We start from the raw sequence: 25,542 nt of genomic DNA, 5'->3' as shown, positions 1-25,542 counted from the left end.
TTCATCCTCTCTTCACATCCAATGAGGAAGTAGTCATCTATCCCAAATTTGAAGGTTTAAAATTTTACTTTTTGAAAACATGTGTCAATCTCCTTCTGCAGAGCACAGGTTGACAATATTTGCTGATGGCTGGTTGCAGGAAGACCTTAAAAGGATTTCTCAATTGAAGGCCAGCCGATCATCTTACTCTGTCTCCATCATCACTTCTTTGATGAAATTCAGCGTTCCATGTTATGCCTCACTTGTTTGATGTAATGTGCAAGAGAAAAGCATCTCAATCAAATATTTATGATAACCTCAACATGAAATATGATAATTCTCTTCCATATGTTCACATCTCAAGTATATGCAGCAGGTGTAGAGTCTCATATTGGGCAACATCGCATCTATATGTTGCCGCAACATGGTTGGACGATATGGTTGAATTAATCCATTGTTGAGGCGAGTTCATTGCATATTTCGGATTGTCAATCTTATCCCTTTTTAGTTTTTGCATTCCTAACTTGGTGGCCCTTGCTTGTTCATCTTTAGATGATGGATAATGTGTCAATACTTCAAATAGACATAGTGTAGTGTTATTTTGCCAGATAAAATAGTTTTTCTGGGACAACAATAAAAAATGTATTCTTCAATACATACTGTATATTTAGGGGTTTCTTGGATATACCAAAAAAGAAGAGCTGGATGTTACAAGTAAGGATAAAACAGGTTAGATGTAGCCATTGACTGCCTAGAAGCAGATCTAGATCTGGATTCCCATAAAAAGAAGCTACTATCAAACTGACAAACTATAGTGCAACAAAAATATAACATCTATGATCCTGGGATGGAATATACAACACATCTCATTTGATTATGGCATACCTTGATCATTTCTTCTTAATTTAGGTATAAATGCTTAGTTAGATGCAACATATCCTTTTTTGACTTCCGTGAAAGAGAATAAGCATTTCTCAATTTGAAAACCCAACAGGAAAGAAAACAGATTCTTTAAGCTTTCAAACTAACAGCAGTTAACCCTCCAAAGGCCACTGTTTTCTAGTTGTCAGCAGCAGCATAGCATATACAAGGAAATTCTGAAAACATTAGATACATTTGTAAATCATTGCAAAATAGGAGCTTTTAATGGACACCCCCAGAACTACGGACATTAAGAAAAATATATATTTAGCTATTTGGGTAGCGATGGGCCCATATGGACACCTAATGCTTAGTACATCGAACATCAACCTTTCATGCTAAAAGGTTAGCATTTGCATACTGTTGAACACGAACACTTCGTGTTCATTTCATTGGATTGGTAGTTAGATCAGCCAAAGATGTTTACTATTTCAGTTCTAAAATCTGAACCATTTAGTATCCAATGGCATCAAGTTTCTTATGCTGAAGATCCAATTTCATAGTTCATTAAGCAATAAGGGTCTCACCCAATTTTCAAATATATATAGTGTTTTTACTTATATTTTTGTGTGCTTTGTGCCACTGCCTCTTAATCTGGGGCATAGTTGTACTATTTCTTGATATCAAAGAAGGCAAAAGTGAGAAACATTACATACCAAAAGCATAAGGTGTAAACTGTCTATGAGGTTAAGCTCGTGAATCTGTCAGTTTGTATCGTGCAATAAACACCCAAATGGAGTCAAAGGAAAGTATCATGTGCACAAGTGTGGGTGGCTACTGATTGAATTTGGTGAATCAGTGTAGCATTCCTCTGCCAGGACTTGTGATGGTTGCATAACATCTGTTGAGAAGAGTTAATAATTAGGAAAGAGGGTTTCAGAATATAATAGAATTATCGCAGTATTGTTTATTTATTTTGTTTATTTGATGGATTTTTTTTGTAAGTTACCTGTGTACCCTAATTCCTTTTATTAAGGAAGGTTTAGGCTCTCTCTCTCTCTCTCTCTCTCTCTCTCTCTCGTTTTCTTCCTCTCCCTCTCTCTAAAATCCAATTCAACAATCAGAGCTCAGAGTCTTGGGAGCTTCTCACAAAATTATGCTGAATTGCTTCCAAGCTCACAAAAGCTGGTCAAGTTCAAGAGAGTCAATGCACGGCAAGCCAGTAAATCCTTCAAAAAAATATGAAAATGCATAACTGTTCATGTTCAGCGTTAAAGCAATCAAACTCGATGCTTGCTCACAATCAGATATGTGTTCCATAAAAATGTTCAGAAAGTTCCTACACTCAAGAAACTGAACTTTCATAATCTACGATACCAACCTCCAGGAATCAAAGTCATGTTAGAGCCTTACCCGCATTCATGGACATAAGTAAAGCTTTTGAAATTTTATAAAGCTTTGCTCTGATGGAAGGTAATGAAAATCTTTGGAAATAGCTCTGCAGAAGTCGCACAATCTTCCCAGTAGCAGGTAGCAACTGACTGCACAAAAACTAATTGTAAGAAAGAATATTTGTACACGTGCAACTGAAAAAAAATATTTTCACATGAACACACGTGTACAAACATGCACAAATTAAGAAAGAAAGTGGCGTCAATCAAAATATAGTCTGACAGAATCAGCATGAACTAGAAATTTGAAGATGAACCACTGAGAAGAACTGGCGTAGGGCATTCACTACAGGCATAGATACACATACACATATGCAACAAAATTCAAAAAATAAATTACATAATTGCCCATCAGGAACAGAGGGAGGTGAGGCTGGTGATGCCTGATGTCCTTTTCTCTAAACTAAGATGCTCGGCCTTGGGAACGACTTCCTCAGCCAGATTACTAACAAACACGCCCAACCGATGTAAAAGCCATTTAGCCTACTAGCCACACAAATTTCAGAAAAGCTAATCAATTAGAAGCCAATGTATTATCATCACGCATCCAAAGCTGACATATTGCCATTTTATTCTTGATCCTAGAAATATTCTTGTTCCGTGAAATTCTCTTACACTTTAGTTCACCTTCCTGCTCTACATTCTTCAAGTTTCCAATGCTCCCAATGGTTGGTCAAGGATACATATCAGTCCATCCTTTTCTTATGCAGTGTATCATTGCAACCAATACTTGTCCAGTTGTCCTGGAACAAGATAAAATAGACCACCATGTCCTGTTTTAATGAAGCTCTTACTAACTCCCCCAGTCCCATATTACCAGGTAATGATTGATTGATTGTAAAGAAACTCAATCACATAAAACCAAGTCCATAAAGATGGACTTGTTTAATCTCACAATAATCACAAGAAAAAACAAATGCACCAAGGCACTAGGAATCCCTCACAAAAACAAGTGCACTGAGGCATGTACACGCACACACACATGCAAAATGTCAATACTACTGAAGGCCAATGCTTGGAAAAGCATAGCCAGAATGAAAGAGAAAGTCCCTTACATACATGAAGAGCTCACTAGGCTAGCTCCAACAGCTCTCAATGGAGCTATTGGAGCTAGCCCATAGCTAGCTCAGTCTAGTCAAAAACCATTCTCGACCAGAAAACAGAGCAGCCGGAAAAAATCACAAGAGAAATATACACACACACACTGTAATGTTTGGTGAGTGGGGCAGGTTGGGCTGGATAAGGGTCCACACCCGCGTGAAGAGGAGGCCTGATGCCGGCTCTCCCTCTTCGTCTCTCTCACTGGTTTGTGCACGACGCAGAGAAGCAGAAGGCGAAAGAAAGTGCAGCGGCTTCGGAGATGAAGGGCAGAGGTAAGCCCTCTCGATCTCTCTCTATCTCTTCTGTTTTCTCCTTTTTCCTCGCCCACTATCGCATCTCTGTCCCTCTCCCTTTCGTTGATCTCTGTCCATCTCCCCCTCTATCCCAAGTTCTCTTTGCTCATTCTCCCCCTCTCTCCCACCAGCTCTCACCCCCTCGTTTGTTTCTCTCGCATTCTCTCTGCTCATCCCCCTCTCTCTTGCACTCTCTTCCTCCTTCGCTACTCTCTCGTCCCTCTGCTTGCACTCTCTCTCTCCCACCAGCCTCTTCTCACTCTCACCGTCTCTCACCCTCAACCAAGCACACTCTCTGCACTCTTCCCCTCACCTGTCTCTTTTTCTCTTGCCTGAACTCTCACCCTTTGTTTTTATCTTCGTCTCTCCATTGCTGTCTCTCCACGCACCCGTGCGTGTGTCTCCCTCAGCTGAACCACCTCCCCCACAACCGGATGCCATCTTCTGATGGCACCCCTATCTCTTGATCTCTTCTTCGCTCATTCTCACTCTATTTGATGCTATTGGGTTGGATTGCAGCTTGAGGATCACGTCCTTCCCCTCATACCAGTGAATAGAAGGCGTTGGAGGCGACAACAACATAAAACCCTAGCCGCTTGGGGATCAGTCGAGCACTTGAGGTGGCTGTCATGGACACTACAGCAGCTAAGACGCTAAAAGAGGAGTGAGTATGGCTAAACAAGCCTAATTCTATTGGATTCTTGCCCTAACAGTGTATATAATATCTTTGTAGCACGATGGGTTAATATTTGAAGCGGTTAGGAAACATGGTAGAGGTTTTGATGTTGTTGAGAATGTCTAGAACCGTTTTAGCGAACTCGTAACGTATGCTACTGTTGAGGTGCATGTTACATTGTTTGTTGGGATAGAGTATGTATGTTGGAAAACATAATTGCTGGATGATGCCTCAACTTAGAAAACAAGTGAGAAACGTATTGGTGATACGTTGAATCGAAGTTTCGGAATTTAATCGTTTGGTCACAACCTCAAAGAGTTGGGAAGAAATCAATTGGAGAGCTTTATGGGCCGATACTAACGGTCGGCACACTCTTGAGGCGATGACCCACGCCTCAAAGATCTTATTTTTTTCTTGTCTAAATTTTAAAGCGAAACAAAACGAATAGAAAACTTCTCGCTTGAATATTTTTGTAGGTACATCAGGCACATCGAGTAGACCTTGAGCGACAAGATTCGAAGCACGAGGCAATTTTTGGTATTTTTGACAACGCGCGACAGGTATCGCGGCATTCCAAGTAAATCCCTGCTTGGGGCCAAATTTAGAGTGTGTGTTTTTTAGGGTCGTTGGATCCTATGATTGTTTTGTGTTGAATGAATGTATGCATGTGATTGAATGATTATAAGATTGGTTGATGGTCTTTGAAATTACTAAGCGATAGCATATGCATGTTAGCAAATATAACTACTTAGGACAGATTAGGCAGGGTATCGAGTCGAGTATCTCCTCGACCTTGATTGTGTATTACTGAGCATCCTAACATGATAATTGCATAGGATAGCTACAAGCCAATCACAGATCGATATTACTCTTTGTGGTTTGGCTAAGTTTTTGTATGATGTGTTTGTTATGTTTGATTGATGTGAATGCTATAATATTTTTGTATGCAGTGTCATGGGCAGTGCTGCAATTGGATGAATTTGAAGGGTAGATGTACCCGTAAAATTATGATGGCTAGCCTTTGTGTGTAGCCCTTGTATGGAGGTGTCTTGAAGTATGAATGCACTTGTGAAGTGAACCCACCTCATATGCTAGTCGGTTATTTTGTGAATGTGTTCTCATAATGATAAGTTAAGAATAAATGATGGGAGGCCAGTGGGTTATGACAATATGTTTGGGATATGTCCCGCTCTCACCACTGGCCTCGCCTACTCGGAGCGCAGGCTATGCAAGACCCCAGGATATCGTTGACTGATGTGCTTGGAGCATTGGGTGCCCACCTTCCCAACCTAGATGTCCAAGGGAAGGCTGAGCAACTCTCCTTGGAATTCACAGATCCATAAATGATTGCTCTACCGCTGCAGCATGAACGGATCTGTATCGTTTCGGGCCACCACGGGGGTTGTCTCTCGACTGTAGGTCGCCCGTGGTGTGCACGCGTTTGTGTTTGCACTCACTAGAGCTGTAAATTTACTAAAGCAAATGTAAATGAAATGATTATAAATGGAACAAATATGAATGAAGTGAATATGCATAAAGTGAATATGATTATTAAGTGTACTAATTGTGATCATTGAGTGGTCCCTACATATTGTGATATATGTGAGGGGCTATCATGACAAATTATGTGACTGCAAGCTCCTATTATGATAGTATTTATGGTTCCATATATGTTATATTCCAAATTTGAGCCCTCACTTTAGATGATTAAGGATTTATATAGTTTGTTGTCATACTGCGAAGGCTAAGTCTTATGTTGTTTACTTTTTTAGGTTTTAGCGGAGCCGGGGCAACAGGTAGATCAAATGGCTCCGCTCACATCCTGTTGGGGAGATTTTGGGTCTATTGTAATGTCAGCGTGTCATGATTTGAGTCTCATTGATGCCTTGTTTTTGTTAGACATCTATGTTGTTGTTTTGGCCTTTGGGGCATTTCTGTCATATGGGTTATTGAGAAATATTAAGTGACCTTGTATAAACTGAATTTACTACATAATGAAATGTTTGCTCCATTGTTTTTTGATATGCATAACTCCTTTTGAATTGTTGTGTCGTCGCACCTCAACGTTTTATGTTTTTAACAAAAAAAATTGGGTTTGAAAAGAGAAAGAGGTTGGGGTGACACACACACACACACACACACATATATATATATTTGCATATCTATTTGAGAGGACGTTTTCTTAGGTTGAGCTATTAGATCTGGGTCCCCAGATATTTTGTTCTTTTATTATTCCATGTGTAAACACGGGCTGTTAGTTCTGCATTTTATCCTGCATTGTTTAGTCATGTAAAACATATGTTATACTTTATGTGAATTAGGGTGTGACTATAGTTCTTGAGGCTGCCATACTGCTGTTGAAAAAACTCCTCTGGTGGTCATCTCTTTCTCTTCATGTTCAACAATTTTGGACATCCGAAAATAACATGGTATGAGAGCTAGGTTGGATTCAGGGACTACCTGTTGCTAAAAGGACAGACTTTGTGATAGAAATCTAGTATGAGAATTCACCATGTTCTGCACTGTGCTGAAAACAGAGAGTAAGGAAGAGGAAAGCACACAGTAGGTGGGTGGCAGAACTTAGGGCACGCCTACTGCCCCTAAACTTATATTAAAAATAACGAATCACACTAATGACTAAAACATAATAACACAAGAAGAAGCTAGAATATACGCCATTAATAAGTGATGGGTTAAAAAGGCATGTGTTTTGGATCTGACCCAGATCCAAACACATCTATTTTAACACTCTCCCTCAAGTTGTACATGGATTTTCAGCATGTACAACTTGTTCTTCAATAACCAGAATTCTCGCTTATCAGTCCTTTTGCGAATAAATCTGTTGTTTGATCTTCCATGTTCACATGATAGGGTTCTACCTCCTTTAGTTCAACCTTCTGATGAACAAAATGCTTATCAATTTCAATATGTTTCATTTTGCTTTGTTGAATAGGATTAAAGGCAGTATTTATTGCACTTTGGCTGTCACATAGGAGTACAAACTGTGTTATAGCTTCTCCTAAATCACTCAATAGATGTCTAATCCAAGTTACTTCTGCTGTCCCTGCTGCCATTGACCTATAATCTGCCTCTGTACTTGACCATGCAACTCCCTTTTGCTTCCTACTACTTCATAATACTAAATCATTTCCAACAAAAACGCAATAACCAGATATAGATTGTCTCCCATCTGGATCTCCAACCCAATCTGCATCTGTATAAGGAGTTGATGGCCTTGATCAAAACATTAGCTCTTCTAATAGACAAGTCCATCACCTATGGTTTCTTTTAAATAATGTAAATATGCTTCACAACCTCAATGTGACCCTCTCTTGGAGCATGCATAAACTGAGAGACTTCATTGACAGTACAAACAATATCAGGTCTAGTGAAAGTTAAATGCTGCAACATGCCTACCATACTTCGCTATCATGTAGGTTTGATACAAAGCTTTCCATCTTCACAACTCAACCTCATCCAATATGCTCAGGGTGTTAACCGGTTTACAATTTGACATTCTCGTTTTCTCTAAGAGGTCCAGAGTGTACTTTTGTTTCACATGAGTCAATGTCTACCCCTTGTCTATCAACTTCCACACAGAGCAAATACCTCAAGTTTCCTAGATCCTTCATTTTGAAAGTATTCATTAAGAACTGCTTAACTTAAAGCACATGGTCTTCAGAACTCCCAGTGACCATGATATCATCCATATATATATAAGAAGAATAGTAATAACATTTGCCTCTTGAAAAACGAAAAGAGAATAATCTAGAGAGCACCTTCTAAAACCGTAATTCTAAACTTGTAAGGAGAAACTCCCAAACCAAGAACGGGATGCCTGTTTTAACCCATAGAATGACTTTCTCAGGTTGCATACCCAGGCACTAGGATCTTTTCCAACATTTCCATGTAACTAAGTTTCCATCCCCAATCAACTGCCAAATATATGATCACACGAAGAGCAGCCATCTTCACCACTTGGTTGAAAGTTTCATCATAGTCTTCACCATATTGTTGTGTGAATCTGCGAGCCACAAGACGAGCCTAATATCTATCAATACAGCAGTTAGGTTTATACTTTATTTATAAACCCACTTAGAACCAACAACATTCTTCCCTTCTAGGCGTGGAACTACTTCCCAAGTGCCACATTCATGAAGGGTTCCTATTTCATCATTCAGCGCATCAATCCAATAGTGGGATTGAGCAGCTTGATTGAAGCAAGTGGGCTCACTCTGCTTTGTGAGTTGAGACATGAATAGCTGGAAGTCAAGAGAGAACACATCATAACTCACCCACCGTTGAATAGGTTGTTTGACTTGTGCTGATCTCTGAGTAGAATCACTAGTTATAGTCTATTTACCTGTCTTGCATCCCTGCCCCTCCTAGTGTATACCTGTCCAAAAAAGTGTTCTATTTGGTGTAATGGTGTATTTGATCAATAGTCACCTTCATCCATGTTATCATTCAAGTCATCACGAGTCTTATGACATTCTTCTCCGATATCAACAAAAAAAATATCAGCACTCATCCATGGGTGATACAACAGTGTTCTCCAGAAGACAACTACTCGGATGCACTCATTTCAAAATTATTCTCATCAAAAACATTTCTTGAAGTCTTGATGCACTTGGCAACCGATCATAGCATTTGTATCCTTCAGTCCTTCTATAATCATCAACATATCCCACAAACTTACATTGTGTGGCCTTATCCTAAAATTTGTTCTTCAATGATGAATCAATATGCACATAATTAACACAACCAAAAACATGCAGTTCATCATAAGATGAATGGTGTCTGAATAAAGCATAATAAGGATTTTATGGTCTAAAATTGACATAGGCAAAAGATTTATAGCATGAACTGATGTATGAAAGCCTCTGTCCAAAGACTCAAAGATACCTGGCTTAGTGTTTAAAAACTTGCCGAGTCAACTCATTGACTCGGTTTGACTCGGCCCTCCATTGGGTCAACCCACTAAGGGAACTCAGTTTTTATTACAACTCAGCCTAATTCAGCAGTGTCATCCTCACTCGGCCGAAACTCGGTTGGCTCGGCCAAAACTCGTTTGACTCGATGTAGTCCAATAATAAATTTTGTATTTTGTAATTAACAAGGTCATTTGTCTATTAATTACTTAATTGCATAATTTTTTACATGAATCTTCGAACATATTGAAATATAAGAATTTAGAAATTATTGTTCATTTATCAAATTTACATATTACAAATGACAAGGTAAAACTAATTAGGCTTAACTTTTTGTACAATGTATTTATTTCAAGTTTTAGGATATTGGACTCTTTACTTTTGGATTTTTAGTTTTTTATAATATTAACATACATGTCGAATTTGTTAACCATTATAGTTGTAAATGTTGAATATATTGATCTTAGTGTTTGATTTTTTATTTTGATAGACTTGTTTTTCATTGATATATTGTGCCACAGTTTTTTTCTTTTTGAAATGTGCAATTATAGATCTTGTCATCAATTTTTTGTTCTATCAAAAGAGATAAAATAACTTAGTTATTACTTAATGATATGAATTATACATGTGTTCAAATCATTTTACAACTTTTTTATGTTTAAATGACAAATTATATATTATTTTAATTTAAAAAAAAAATAGTCAAGAAAACCCAGCCTAAGTCACCAAGTTGACCCGCGGGGTAACAAGTCCAGAATGAACGAGTCAAGCCTCGAGTCACTGGTTTTTAAAACATTGACATGGCTATCATGTAACATGCTCATAGCACTCCCTAAAATATGTTTATGCTTCCTCTCTACAACCCCATGTTGTCATGGAGTATACGGGACATCTCTACTTACCCCATTATCCCGAAGAAAGGAAATAAAGTCATTTGAAAAGAACTCTCTACCACCATCACATTTCAAGTGCATAATATTACAAGAAAATTTGGTCTTCACCATAAAATAGAAAGCTTGAAAAAGCTGGAACACCTCATGCTTATGATGCTTCATGAAATATATCTAGGTGTATCGAGAATAAGAATCAATGAAAACAACATAGCACCGACACTTAGTTAAAGAGGAAATGGGACAATTTGGCCCAGGTATGAATGGTTCATAGAGATGCGAGAACCCTTGTTAGAACTAGAAGTTGCACAGACAGAAGAGTTTATCAAAGTATATAAAGACCATTGGAAGAAATATGGATGTTTAATTATGTCAAATGGACGGACAGACACCAGATGTAGAACACTTATTAACTTCTTCGCCCATTGCCCCATGATGCGTCTGACCAAGTTAAAGATGCAAACTTGCATTTCAAGATATTAAGAGATGTTATCAAGGAAGTACGTGAAAAAAATGTGGTTCAATTATAACAAACAATGCATCAAATTATATGAAGGCAGGGAAGATGCTAGTGGATGAACCAGAGTTACCACATTTGTTTTGGACCCCTTGTGCAGCTCATTGTTTAGAACTGATGTTAGAAGATATTGGAGAAGTTTCACAGCTCAAACATATATTTTTTAAGGCAAAACAGTTAGTTGTTTTTATATATGCACATGGCCAAGTATTGCATGTGATAAAGTTTGCAACACAAAAAGACCTTTATAGGCTAGTTGTGACCAAGTCTGTAACAAGATTTTTTACTGTGAAAAGCTTGTACAGCTGCAAAAAGGGTTTAAGAATCATGTTTATGTTGAAAGAATGGTCAGAAAACAATTTATCCAAATCTATCGCTAGAACAAAGTCTAAGCGATGTGTTCAAAAATACTTTTTGACTGGCATCACTAATGTTTTTAGAGTTATGCATCCATTAGTTGAAGTACCTCGCATGGTTGACAGTGATGAAAAGTCATCAATGAGTTATATATACGAAGCAATGAATCATGTGAAATAACAAATAAAGGCAAGTTAGTTTATGCATTGTAAGGTTCTTCTTCAGTTACTAGTTATTACTCTACAAGCTATTATTTTTTAATACTGTAATAGGTGAATTTGAAGAAAGATGAGTCTTTATATCAGCCTATATGAGAAACTATTGACAAAAGATGGTAGGCTCGATTGCATCAACCTCTACATTCAGTTGGGTTATACTTAAACTCATCAATCTTCTATAACTATGCTGATATTGAGTACAATTACGAAAACAATCTAGGACTATTAAAGTGCATTTCTTGTCTAGTTAACACTTAACAGTCCATTAAAGCAGAGTAACGTATGTAACCAAATAGTTGCATATCGTAAAGCAGAATGACTATTTGGGATGGACATGGCAATTCAGAAGACCAAAGCACTTTTGACAAGTAAGTTCTGACTTATGAATCATGATATAAATTTATGATACATTTTGGTTATTTAACACAAAATAATATTGGATTTATGCCATTAGTTGATTGGTGGATCTCTTACGGCTCTGGATGTCATGAACTACAATGTTTTGTTGTTCGAGCGTTGGGCCACATGCAGTGCTTCTAGTTGTGAATGTAATTGGAGTACTTTTGAATGGGTATAAAAGTTTTGTTGTTTTTACATCATTCGAGTGTTAGGCCTTACTATCATGTATTTACGATTTTACGTTGTTAATTTCTTATGCAGTTCCATACAAAGAAGCGAAATAGGTTGTAACACAAAAGTTGAATGACTTAATGTATGTGGCTTATAAACAGCAGTTAAGGGATCGACATCAAGAAATGAAAAGGAGTAGAACAGAATTGATCTCATTGTCTTGTGAGAAGTTGATAAAAATGATGAATGGCCAAGTGATGATGATAATGTTTATGATGACGATCCTTCTCTCACATGGGATCTTGTTGAGAAGGCAACTGGTGCTTCTCAAGACCATATGATGGTCCATCAAGACGTTTAGACAAACATAAAAGTCAAAAAAATGCAGCCAAAGTCAAAGGAAAGCAAAAAATTGATTGAAATTCAAGAAGAAGAAGAAAAAAAAATTGAGAACACATATGAAGATGTTAATATATCATTAAATTTAGATGATGATTCAAATGATGATGGAAATGCATCTTATTCATCCTCTAATCACTATAATTTTTAGCAATTATTGTATTGATTTTCAATGAACTAAACATTATATTTTGGCATCTGAATATTGATCATTGTTTGTTATCTTATTAATATTCTTATAATACTACTATCTGTTCAATTAATCATATTTGTTATTTACCTTGTTAGATTTCACACTGTTTGGAATCTCTAGAGAAGTAGTTCCAAACACTGAGGACCAAATATTCAATCTTTAACATATATTGTTCCTGATTCGGAAGAGCAAGACGATATTCCAAACATTGTTCCCGACATAGAAGAACAAAACCAGCTATGGAATATTGTTCCTAAGTCAGAAAAACAAGACGATTTGTCTTTAGTTATAGTCCCAGACTCTGAGGAAGAAGACAATTATCAGCTACCAAGGAAGTTTCTAAAGCCACAAGAAGATATAAATTTCAATTTCAAGTAGAAGAGTCTAGCGAAACAATCAAAGCCTTCTTGAGGATTTACATTCTTTCTTATAGAGATTAGATTTAGTTTATTTTTTTGTTTCTTGTATTAGAGTACATTTAATGAGTAATATTAAACTTCTTCTATTGATTTTACATATATAAAGTCAACAATTTATATTTTATTGTTTAAGTTGATTATTACATTACTACTCTCCACATTTCAAATATTAGCAATAGTTAATCAAAATAAATTGACATATTAACATAACTAAAAAAATAAAAATAAATACATATTTGGTCGCCTTTGGCCTAGGCGCTAGGGAGTGGAGCTGCCTGCAGGGACAGACATCCCACCCCATCTTCCATGCATCCAAGCCGAAGGCCTATCACAGAAACGAGGAGGCAATCAGCACTCTACCGGTTGCACACCCTCCCAATGATGGAGAACCATATCCCTTCAAAGTGATCAATTAAAGAAGGCTGAGGAAGGAGGGTTGATTAGAGACATAATGGTTAATTGAGTGGGTGGAGAGGCAGACATCATCTCTAGTTGGGAGTTAGCAGCGAACATTCAGAAATGGTTTCCTTGGTTCTCACCTTGAGGACAATGGATCTTGAGGAGAGGGAGTTGATGCAGTAAGACGAATGGGAGAGGAGCAGAAACAGCCTATTTTTCTTAATTTTTCTTCTTTCTTTTGTCGTTGTCGTCCTCTTAGTTGGATACGGGTCTGGTGGGGATTGAGACAACCCACATACCTATAGTTGCTCTAAAAGCTGCACTCAGGGTTGAGAAACCCTAACGAATATCATAATAACACTTTAGCCAAGTCAGCCGGAGGGTTATATCCCCCCTCGAAGTGGGAGACTTCTGACTCATCCTATTATTGTGCCCTAATTACTTGGGAATTTGAGTCTAACGTGCTGCGCAGGTTCTCCATAGCATCAGGGTGCAACGCCATTTTGGGATGCCCATGTGACAGGTAGAAACATGCAAAGGATGATCTACTCTTAGAAGCAGACTAATATAAATGCAGAAAATCAGATACAAAATGCTGCTCACATGGTTTTTGTTTGTCATAAATATCAGTTATATTCTCAAAATATCTATAAGATAATATAACAAAAAAAGATAAAATGAAAATAGTGTGCATTTAATAATTATTTCCATTCTTGTTGAGGTTTTTGTAAGAAAATCTCTAGAAAACTCACATTTTTTATTTATTATTTGTTATATTTTCTAATTTTTTGAATCCTCAAAAATTTCCCTAGATTTTATTGAGAAAAACAAACTTCATGACTGATGCCTGAGACAGGCCTCGTAGATGAACATCTGAAAACACCGCAATTCACTTCTAAAGTAGTCCAAAGTATTGGTGTGTAGGCAGCAAAGTCCATTGAAGGCCTAGCTGAGGGATTTAGTGACGGATGAAACTTGTTTTACACCTTTAAGAGGCTGCAGCATAGGAATTACTAGTGACTGAAGAAAACTTGAAGTATGCAAATATCAACAGATATTTCTGTTGAATGCCAAAATGACAGGTCCTAGTGAATTCTCAAAATTACAATTCATCTGTTTTTGCAAATACATGATTAGCAACAGAAAAGGTGCCTTACCTGCGAACACCCGTGATGATGGCATCCAACAAATCCAAGCCACTTAGGTGTAGCATAGGAAGATCAGAGAAAAGAAACTCTAGTTGAGTAATGGCCATAACAGGTGTTGAAGCATAACAATCATTACCATCCAGTGAGAGCATTCTTTCCACAAGTGCTAGTAGAGATTGCACAGGGACAGAAACCTAAGAGCACATGTCAAACTAAATTAATATGGCCTTCATTTACAGGAAGCATATAAACATTAGATGGTATGGCTTGTAAGTGAAGCATAAAGATCAGACAGCAAAAAAGTGGCTCTACCTGGACATGGTAAGGGCTGGTAAGCATTGTGATGCAACATTGTATCAATCTGCAAGCACAAGGAATATGCAATTTCTCAAACTTCTGTTTTGCTTGTCGACCACCATCTTCCAAAGAACCACCCAATGGAGGTGGGGGTTCCTTTCCTCGTTCAACCAATAGATTGATAATATTCATGCCTTTATTTTCTGTGCAAAATGCAAATGCAACATTGTTTACTATGTTAACACTAGGCTTCATTGACACACTTGAGACAAAAATTTGCATTGATTACCATCTTCAAAGCCTTCAAAAACATAGTTCAGGTGTATATTGATTGATATCAAAGCTTTTGTTATCATCTGGGACCAGCTAACTGCATCACCTTTAGCCCTTGGAAGGAAAGCCAGTAACTGGGCAAACATCTAAAAATGCGAAAAAAGAATACTAATATATAAGCACAACTGCCCAAAAAAACAGCAAAGAAATACAAAATAAAAAAAATGTCATTGCAGAATAGGGGACTAGACTACAGATGATAAAATAAATCAACTAGCCAAGGTAAACCATCCCAAGGCCATCAACATCATCTGTACAGATACATTTTATTGAATTTGTGGAGTAGATGAAAGCAGTGTAGTTTCTATGATTCATACCTTAGATACAGCTGAACTTCTAGACAGCATAGTTGCAAGAACAGTCTCAGCCTGAGAAACTAGATCCCATTAGTTTCAGATAACATCACATCAGTACTAGTAGCAGCATGAAGTAGCGCAGTGTATTGTAAAACAAATTGAAGTCCAGCTGTAACTTGGATGAAGAAGACGCACAGAAAAGGTAACTAAAGTCTTCTATCTATGTTCTTGATCTTACTTTACAGTACATGCAAACTGAAAAAACATTCAGTTTGTTACTTTGTTTTACTAGTGATTTTTTTTAAGGAAAATCGTATAAAACAAAAAGCTCTTTGGAAATGATCGGGCATAATAAGTTAAAAAGTTAATAGTAAAAAGATCAAATTTTGCAAGAGATAATCAATTCAAATATGGACTGATTGTGAACTATTTTTTAACATTTTCAATTATTACTCTACAAGGTTGAAAAGCAGGATGAGCTCTTTGCTTTCCATCAGGCTATGAAGTTACGTAACTAGGTAGAGGCAATGAATAAAGAAATGAAAGCATTGCATGGATGTCTGGCATGGGAGATTGTTCCCGAGCACAATGAAAGAAACATTTAAGTTCTGAATGGTTTTACAAAATAAAGTATAAACTCATAAAAGCACTGAGGGACAAAAAATGAAACTTGTGGCACAAGGTTTTTCACTAAAGAATACAGGCATTAGTGAGTTCCAACTTTCTTCAGCCTACCTTATCAGGGGATAAATTGGTTGTCTCAGAACCCTGCAGATGAGGTGCTTGGGCAATGTTGATGGGCCCTCTCATGGCCAGTGAGACCTTTCATGATGATGAGGCTCTTCTTCTGAAGCCACCTCAAAGCAAAGAGAGAAGGAGAGATGGCAATTTTCTTTTACTCTCGTTTTGCTAGTCTTGTAACAGAAGAAAATTAACTCCCAAACTTCTTCATGCTCAACCAAAAGTTCTCTCTGTCTCTCTGTTTCATGTGAAGAATTTTCATGCCCTTGCTCATGTTCATGGGTATGAAGTACAAGAAGGGTTGTTTTATTCTGTTTCCATCTCACGAGGTAGGAGGAATTGGAGAAAATTTCCATTGTTGTTTCGTAGAACGTTCCTTATGCCTAAGAAGCAATGTGACCCCTTCTCTTTATATGGGTTTCAGTACAGGTGGTAACCAGAATAAGGATACAAACGTTTTTCTTTGAGCTCCATTTTTGTTGATTTCAACAAATTTATAGGAAAAATCCAAATTACTCAAAGGGATCATTCTATAGATTTGATGAAAAACAGCAGCACCTAAAATTTATTCTGAGCTGATATGTAGAAATAATCCAATTGCTAATTTTACTCAGTGAAGACTATGCCATTTGAGCTAGTGAACCCCATGTCAACCACTTAAAAGCTTCTCTTCCTGCGACTGACTCAATAATCTGGGCAGACAGTTGTTAACTCAAAATTTTCAATGTATAAAGTAGTTTGTGAGTTTATGTCAGGGAAGACCCAGATCCCAAGTTTCACTTAAATATGTGGTGTGCTTGTCAATTAGTTGGAAAACTTTCTGCATGATTAGTTTAAGTTGAGTACAGAAACTACAAAGGTTGACAAGTCAGATTTGAGAACCCAGTTTCTGAGTAAGCCGCCTAGTATCAAATTATGATGAAGGAAAGACCAGAGAGGGTGAAATATACAAGAAATTAGCATTAGTTGCAAAATTGCAATTCATCCTAATTTAATAACAATGCTTTGCATGCTGCAAAATCTGCTCCCTAGAGGACATAAGTAATCAAATTCATCTGCTCACTTGTCAGTTTCCTGCTATATGAAGTTTACATTCTTGACATTGTGTACCTCAGGCTACTAGTAGTATATTTGATACTGCTGATGTTTAGTTCCTTTGCCTGTGTTTGTGCCTTTGTGATAGTCTTGTTCTGTTCGCTTTCTTCCTTTTTCTTTTTTATTCTTCTTTTGATATTGGATGCCCTCTAATGAATGGCCTTCAAACCTCAAAATCACAATTAGAAGGGGATTTAAAATCAATCACAGTCACAGGAATACTGGGCAATGAGCAGTTTAGGATTATTATTAATGTGTACAAGGCACTGCATGCATGTTCAACAATTTTTAACCTAACTAGTTTTACTCTTGATTGTTAACAAGCAAACTTGTGTTATAATTAGGGTTTACTAGTGGTAGGATTATACAAGAAAAATCCTGGATATATGTCATCCAAATATGATAAAAAACATGCATAATGTCCCCTAAGCAATCAAACATTGATCACATGATACACACCCTATATAAAAGCTTTTTGGATGGCCAACGTCTGGAAACAATTATCCAAGGTTTTTATACCATGGACAATTGCATCCAGTTATCAAACTTGCTCTTGTTGAGAGAGCTACGAGAATCTGTCTCAAGAACACAACTGTTTATTAATCAAAGTGCCACGAATGTTTCCTCCAATCTGATTTCTTACAGCAGCACAAAACACAATGAGAAAGAAACAACATTTCATCAGAAAGAAGATTGAGACTAAGGAAATTGAACCTCACTATGCTTGAGAGTATAAAGTGTCTAACCAATCCACAGTACTAATACAATATAACTTTTTAGTATTTCTAGTGTTGATAGACATCTATGCTCCAGCAGCTGAGGGGGAGTGTTGAGAAAACGTGCTGGGGTGAGGTTTTCTGTATTTTGGAACTTTATTATTAGGTAGTTCTTTGAATTTTTAATTATTTTACTAGACTCTTTATGTAAGGGGTTAGACATAACCCTAATTATATCTTTTAATGTAGTTGAGGAGGGGTAGCCGAAAGCTATGACTTCTTTTTCTCTCTTTCTCTCCTCTCTAGCCTCTCTCGCTTATTTCCTGTCCCATCTTCTTCGTTCTTGCTCGTTTTAACGTTAAGAACAACATCAAGAACATGTTGTCCATGGTTCAAGACCATGTACAACTTAAGGGAGGATGGTGGAACATACTGAATTCGGTATGTTGGCATTGGATTTACTCCAGATTGTACCTGGCATATACAGGACATGTATGTGTGCCTACAAAAGCATCACAATTTTCACTTCCTGCTCGCTTCCTAGTTGTTTCTTAATTTGCATTTTCTTTGCTTCTTAATTTGTTTGGTTCATTTCATGATTCACATCCAACTAGCTTCATGCTCGGCTTCTAATATTGGTCAGCCATTTTTCTTTTAGTACGTTCCTTGCTTCCCACTTCCAAAGATTTTTTAAGGTGTCTTGCTTCTTATTCGCTTCTGTAGTTGCAAGTTTGATCAAAACCCATTGATAATCCTTTTACCTAAAATCATGGAAAGTAAAAGTATAAACCAAAGGTTCTACAAAACCAAGATTTTATGAAAAAGTATAAAGAATTCATTAAGTTTACATAATGATTTGACACTTCCTATCTGGCATTAGAAATTGATATTCCAGCTTTTCCCTGATTAAGTGTTTCACTAAAACCATAATCAACACCATAAATGAGAGAAAATAGCTTACATTATCATAATGACGATGGAAGGATGACGGGAACAAATTCATCAGGTTACAAAGAAGACCAACAGCTGATTCCTGCATGATGTTAATTGTTCATATTAGTACCATAGTATCTCATGCCAACCGCTTGTGGGGGAGAGAGTGCGAGAGAGTGGTTCTTAATGCATTCTATTACCTGTAATGGTATAAGACCAACAATGTAAATAAGGACCCGAAATTTCTTTCCTAAAATTACACCACAACATCCAAAGCAAAAAAATAGGATGGTTATGAGCTGAACTTATAGAGCAAGATGGATTTGATGTCAAGCTTACTAAGTTAGCAGCTTTCATGGCATTCAAGAAATATGAGATAAGAAAGATACAAAGAGATATACTTGAAATTGCACATGTGATTCATGTTGCAAATCAGTTCCAACAATCCCCTAATTTTGTCCCTATGGGCAGTGATGAGAAACATTATATATATTAAAGCACGTCATAAATATCCTCATCCTCCTCTTTATGGATGATTGCTTATATTGATGCTGATTGTAGTGAGGACCCTAGTAATAATCACTTCATAAATTTTTGTGTTTTCTTAGGTAATTCTCCAATTTCATGGGGATGCAAGAAGTAAAACAAGGTTGTTTTATCTAGTCATAGGAGCTAGTTCAACCAGCTAAGCCCCTTCTTCTTATAGCCTCCTTGTCTACAAATAAGGGACTATTGTTAGTCTGAGATGCGGTTTCTGTCTTATGTTTTTATCCTATGTAGTAAAAAGATCAGTTTATTTCAAGAATGTGCAATATCTGGACTATTTCTTCAAGATTGTGTGAGTGCCAAAGGTGTCTGTTTTAGCTCTGATTTACAGATCATAGTGTAAGAATCTTCACTAAATCATGTCTCTCCAGCTGAAAATAAGATAGATTGAGAAGAGAGGATAGAAAGCAAGACGATGGAAGAAGAGATGCAGTCAGCCAATGCAGCCCTGCAATCCTTAATCTCTATTAAAAACATTAACCTAATTAGGTTACAACAGATTTGTACAAAAATATATAAAATATTACAAGAATGCCACCGCTTAGTATTCTTAGGCGTGTGGATATAAAAGAGAAGTAGATCGGGTCTGAACAGACCCGATCCCCATACACACAAGTCTGTTGTGTGTGGACGACTAATATTTATATAACTTCAAAAAGACCAGTTGGGCCCTGGTCTTGTGGTGGTACTAGTTGACGGTACTCTACAACGTCTTAGGTTCAAAAACTGGTATATTTAAGTTATATAAAATATTACAAGAATGTCACCGCTTAGTATTCTTAGGCGTGTGGATATAAAAGAGAAGTGGATCGGGTCTGAACAGACCCGATCCCTATACGCACAAACTTAACAGCCCTCGTCAAGTTGTGCATGAGATTTGATCATGCACAACTTGTTCTTCAATTCCCAAAAGTGCTGCCCTGTGAGTCCTTTGGTAAAGAGATTAGCTATCTGTTCACTGGTGGATATATAAGCAAGCAAGATCTCGGCTTGTTCAACCTTCTAACGGATGAAGTGTTGATCAATCTCTATGTGCTTGGTACGATTATGTAGGATGGGGTTGAAGGCAATTTTTATCGCACTTTGATTGTCACAAAGTAATGAAGACTGAACAATAGGAAGATTGAGCTCTCCAAGCAAATGTCGTAACCATGACGCTTCAGCTGTCCCTGCAGCCATTGCTCTATACTCTGCCTCAGTGCTAGATCGCGCAACTGCACGCTGTTTCTTACTACTCTAACAAATGAGATTAGAATCAAGAAAAAGACAGAAACCTGAAACTGATCGTCGGTCATCGGGATCCCCTGCCCAGTCTGCATCAATATAGGTATATATGTTATGTCCAAGTGAAGCATTGAGACATTTTGTGTAGACTAGTCCATCTCCAAGAGTAGCTTTGAGGTACTGTAAGATCCGCTTTGCGGCATCCATATGTCCTTCTGTGGGTGCATGCATAAACTGAAAGATCTGATTTACAGCATATACTATGTCTGGGCGAGTAAAAGTGAGGTATTGTAACATACCAACAATGCTGCGATAGAATGTAGGATTGGAATATGCAGCAGTTCCATCAGAGGCAATCAATTTAGTGTTTAGAACACTAGGAGTAGTTATAGGTTTGCAATTAATCATACTTGCCCTGTCCAAAACATCAAGGGTATACTTGTGCTGCGTAAGAGTCAATCTATCATTCGTCCTGTCAAGTTCAACACCCAAGAAGTACCGTAATTCGCCGAGATCTTTCATCTTAAATTCTTGCTTCAACATATCTTTAACATAAGAAATATGTGAAGAAGAATTCCCACTTATGACAATGTCATCAACATATATAAGTAACCAAGTAATAGCTTCTCCGGTATGGTAGATAAATAGAGAGTGATCGAGAGAGCTTCGGAGAAAACCAACTTGTTGTATATGATGAGAAAATCGATCGAACCATGACCTAGAAGCTTGCTTCAACCCATATAGAGACGTGTGTAATTAACAAACCCATTTTTGAGGATCATGGGTACTATAGCCGGGAGGTTGCTCCATATATACCTCTTCCTTTAGAATTTCATGGAGGAAGGCATTTTTGACATCTAACTGATAAAGAAGCCATCCATATGAGACTGCAAGAGAAATAATTACACGTATTGTTCCCATCTTGATGACCGGACTGAATGTCTCATCATAATCTTCCCCGTATTGCTGAGTGAAGCCTCGCACCACAAGGCGAGCTTTGTATCGATCAATGCTACCATCTGGCTTATATTTCAGTTTGTACACTTATTTGGATCCTACAACATTCTTATCATCTGGACGAGGGACAATCTGCCATGTCTGACACTCATGCAAGGCTGCCATTTCCTCATTCATAGCTTCAACCCAACATTTTTCCTTACTCGCACGTTGATAACATTTTGGTTCCACCTTTTTGCTGACTTCTGTCATAAACAGCTGAAAATCCAAAGAAAAATTGTTATAGCTCACCCATCTGTCAATAAGATGTCGTACGCGTTGTGATTGGCGTGGAACTGCAGTAGGGACTGATTGCCTAGAGTATACCAGGCCTGAGAACCGATTATCTATAGGTGGATCATTGGGTTGAGAAGATGAAGGCAGGCTATCCAAGGAAGTAGTGTTGTCTAAGGAACTACTTACAAGTGTCTTAGGCTCATTTACAGCTTGCTCCTTTCGCTCAGGCAACATTTCCGCCCCTTGTCTTAAGATTTCAGCATGTAACCAAGTATCATACACCTCATTTTTGTCATTGAGTGTCACAGAAGTAGCCTTTGGATCCTGTAACCTGCAATCATCAAAAACAACATGCCGTGAAACATGTACACGCCCAGTTTTAGGATTGTAACACCTATAACCTTTGTAGTTTTCTGCATACCCTATAAATCTGCACAAAACAGCACGATCTTGAAATTTGTTTCTTAAAGAAACATCAATATGCACATAGCACACACATTCAAAAACACGCAATTCCTCATAACATGGTTGTTCCTGATGTAATAGAAAAAATGGTGACTTTCCACCAAGCAAAGCCAATGGTAGTCGGTTTATAACATGAATAGCCGTATGAAAGGCCTCAGTCCACAATGTCATAGGTAAGTCTGTGTCATGCATCATGCTGAGCGCGCTTTCAACAATATGCCTATGTTTCCTTTCAGCAATTCCGTTTTGCTGAGGTGTATGCGGGCATGAGATTTGTCTAGTGATCCCATGATCTAGTAAGTACTGAGTAAATTCGTTAGAAATAAATTCACCACCACCATCACATTAAAAATGCACAATATTACTAGAGTATTTATTCCGAACCAAGGCATGAAATTGAGTGAACAAGCGAAAAACTTCTGATTTGTGTTTCATGAAATGGATCCAAGTATATCGGGAATATGAATCAATAAAAATGACATAGTATCTACTCCCAGAAGAAGAAGGAATTGGAGCAGGCCCCCAAACATTGGAATATATGGTGTCAAAAACCTTTGAAGCTCTTTTATTGATTGATTGAAAAGGAAGGACATGGCTCTTACAGAAATGACAACTCGAGCACATGCTGGACTCACTAATTAAACTCAGACTGGGCTTATCTAAGAGCCCGTTTGCAACAAGACTTCGAACAAAAGACAGACTACAATGAGCTAACCGACCATGCCAAATGGACGGCTTATTATACTCAGCAACATTGACTTCACTATGACTTGGAAAACATGAATCTGAAGAGTGAGGTTTTGACAACTTTGGAGCTTCTTCAAGAACATACATATCTCCTTTGCGAGTGCCCTCAGCGAATGTCTTCTTGGTTCGAGCATCCTTGACATAAACAGAAGATGGTGTGAATTCAACAGAGTAATGAGTGTCATCAATAAGTTTGGACACTGAGATAATATTTTTCTTGACACTAGGAACAACAAGGACATTCTTTAATGGAATGGAAGAAGAGCCCATAGATATTTGTGCATTTCCAATGTGCGATATTGTGTGATGGGAACCATCTCCCGTGACAACTGAGCCTTGATCTAAATAAGGGAAAACACCAGAGAGATTACTTGTGTCACCAGTAACATGGGCTGCTACTCCAGAGTCCACATACCACTCTCCTTGCTCATTTTGTTTCAAGTGGAGTTTAGATAAAGCTGCCATTAGAAGCTGCTACACGTCTGCTGAAACATTTGATGTCGGATTTGAGCCAGATGATGATGAAGTTGGCCCTGCTGCTGCCTTGTTCTCATGCCTGATCTGATTATTTTTGTTCTGAGAATTGTGCCAACATTCTGATTTTACATGTCCCCTCTTGTTGCAATAGAAGCAAGTCGGAACCCTTCTAGGCATAGTATTCATGCCCTACGGTGTTGGGAGAATACCTCTTCTCATTCTTGCCTGAGAAGTCTAAGGATGAGTGCGATTCCCTTGCAGTGCATGTGTTCCTGTGATCAGTACATTGTGGCTGTTGGAAGGAATCAAACTCTGTCGCTGAACACGACTAGCTTCATGCTGAAAAAGTTTGGCCTTCAGATCTTCAAAAGATGGGAGGACAGGGTGCAAAATATGTCAAAATCTGTTCCCAGTCCACTTAAAGCTTGTTGCACATTGTCCTTGTCGCTGACGGGATGTCCACTGGCAGCAAGCTGATCACTTACACTTTTTATTTCATTCAAATATTCCAAGACTGTACGCGTCCCACGCTTAATGTCCTGAAATTGCCTTCTTAATTGCAGAAAACGTGCTTCCGATACTTGAGAATACGTAGTGGCAAGGGTAGACCACAACTCCAGGGCTGTTAAATCATCATCAATGTCTCCTAATACCTCCTCTGACAAAGTAGAAGTAATGTAGGCAACAAGGGACTGGTCGTGAGCCAGCCAAACTTCGTACTCAGGATTGTTTTTAGTGAGAGTTTCATATTCAAATCTAATCTCATTCCCAAGAGGAGCCCCAGCAGCTTGATCTCCCACAACGGTCTTCTTCACTTCACGGTCAATGTATTTTGGAGGTGCTGGAGTAGTGCCATCGATATGTCCATAGAGTCTATGACTTTTAATGAATGGGACAATTTGACATTTCCAAGTCAAATAGTTACTATGATTTAGTTTTTGAGAGATAAGTTGGGAGAGAAAGCTGGAAGATAAAAGGGAAGGAGCCGGCTGATCCATGACTGAAAAGCGGGGCAAGAAATACGAAGAGGGATAATGAAAAAGGGATGATTAGGGCAGACGACTTGGGGCAGAATTTAGGGCAGTGGTAGAAATTAGGGCAAATCACGTCAAAAAGGAAGATTTAGGGCAGAAACTGAATTTAGGTTTAATCACGCCAGAAAAAGGGGATTTAGGGCAGATTAGGGCAAATCATATCATATTGAAAACACTCACCGGAGGACGCTGCAACCTGGCTCTGATACCATGTAAGAATCTTCACTAAATCATGTCTCTCCGGCTGAAAATAAGATAGATTGAGAAGAGAGGATAGAAAGCAAGACGATGGAGGAAGAAATGCAGTCGGCCAATGCAGCCCTGCAATCCTTAATCTCTATTAAAAACATTAACCTAATTAGGTTACAACAGATTTGTACAAAAATATATAAAATATTACAAGAATGCCACCGCTTAGTATTCTTAGGCGTGTGGATATAAAAGAGAAGTGGATCGGGTCTGAACAGACCTGATCCCCATACGCACAAACTTCACACATAGAGACATAATGAATATGAAGGCCAAGTTTGTTACTGGTAGTTAAGCAAGCAAAGGATCAAGTAGAAACTTTCTACAAGAAGAGTGACTTGGGAAAAAGAGAATAAGCCAATGAACTCTAAACTCTAAACTTTGGAATCAAGAAGTTCCTTATGTTGGACTTCCTTTATTTGTTCTCCAAGTAATGGACAAATCCAAAAAGTAATTCATGCAAAGTCGTTCTATTGCAGTTGATGGTTGGAAATTGGTTACACATTCTGAAATAGTAATATCTCGCTGTCAAGATACATGGCTATTCACAAGGACCACCATAGTGAAGCAATAGATCATGGCATGCTCATCGTAGGAAAAAAACCATCCATGATGATTTGCTTAAAGGCAAAGCATGCCCTAGGAATGGCATGGCTCAAGGAAGGAGCATGTCAAGACAGAACACCTTGACTGATTTGTTACTATATATATATATATAGTATATATATATATATAATATATATATATATATATA

General features: G+C 37.9%; 1 protein-coding gene across 3 annotated transcripts in view; it reads right to left on the bottom strand.

Moving 5' to 3' along the window:
* Positions 1 to 25,542, bottom strand: part of LOC116257435 (uncharacterized) — a 47,687-nt gene that overhangs the window by 9,631 nt on the left and 12,514 nt on the right. For all 3 annotated transcript variants that reach the window (XM_031634180.2, XM_031634177.2, XM_031634179.2), the window contains 6 exons: positions 18,842 to 18,913; positions 15,350 to 15,400; positions 14,989 to 15,118; positions 14,715 to 14,902; positions 14,412 to 14,596; positions 2,254 to 2,381 (listed from right to left, as the gene is read on the bottom strand). In XM_031634180.2, coding sequence (XP_031490040.1) covers positions 2,254 to 2,381; positions 14,412 to 14,596; positions 14,715 to 14,902; positions 14,989 to 15,118; positions 15,350 to 15,400; positions 18,842 to 18,913 — 754 coding nt within the window. The remainder of the gene's footprint in view (positions 1 to 2,253; positions 2,382 to 14,411; positions 14,597 to 14,714; positions 14,903 to 14,988; positions 15,119 to 15,349; positions 15,401 to 18,841; positions 18,914 to 25,542) is intronic.

Source organism: Nymphaea colorata, chromosome 7 (assembly GCF_008831285.2).
Source record: "Nymphaea colorata isolate Beijing-Zhang1983 chromosome 7, ASM883128v2, whole genome shotgun sequence".
Taxonomy (NCBI): Eukaryota; Viridiplantae; Streptophyta; class Magnoliopsida; order Nymphaeales; family Nymphaeaceae; genus Nymphaea; species Nymphaea colorata.
This window is presented reverse-complemented; position numbering and strand designations above follow the sequence as displayed.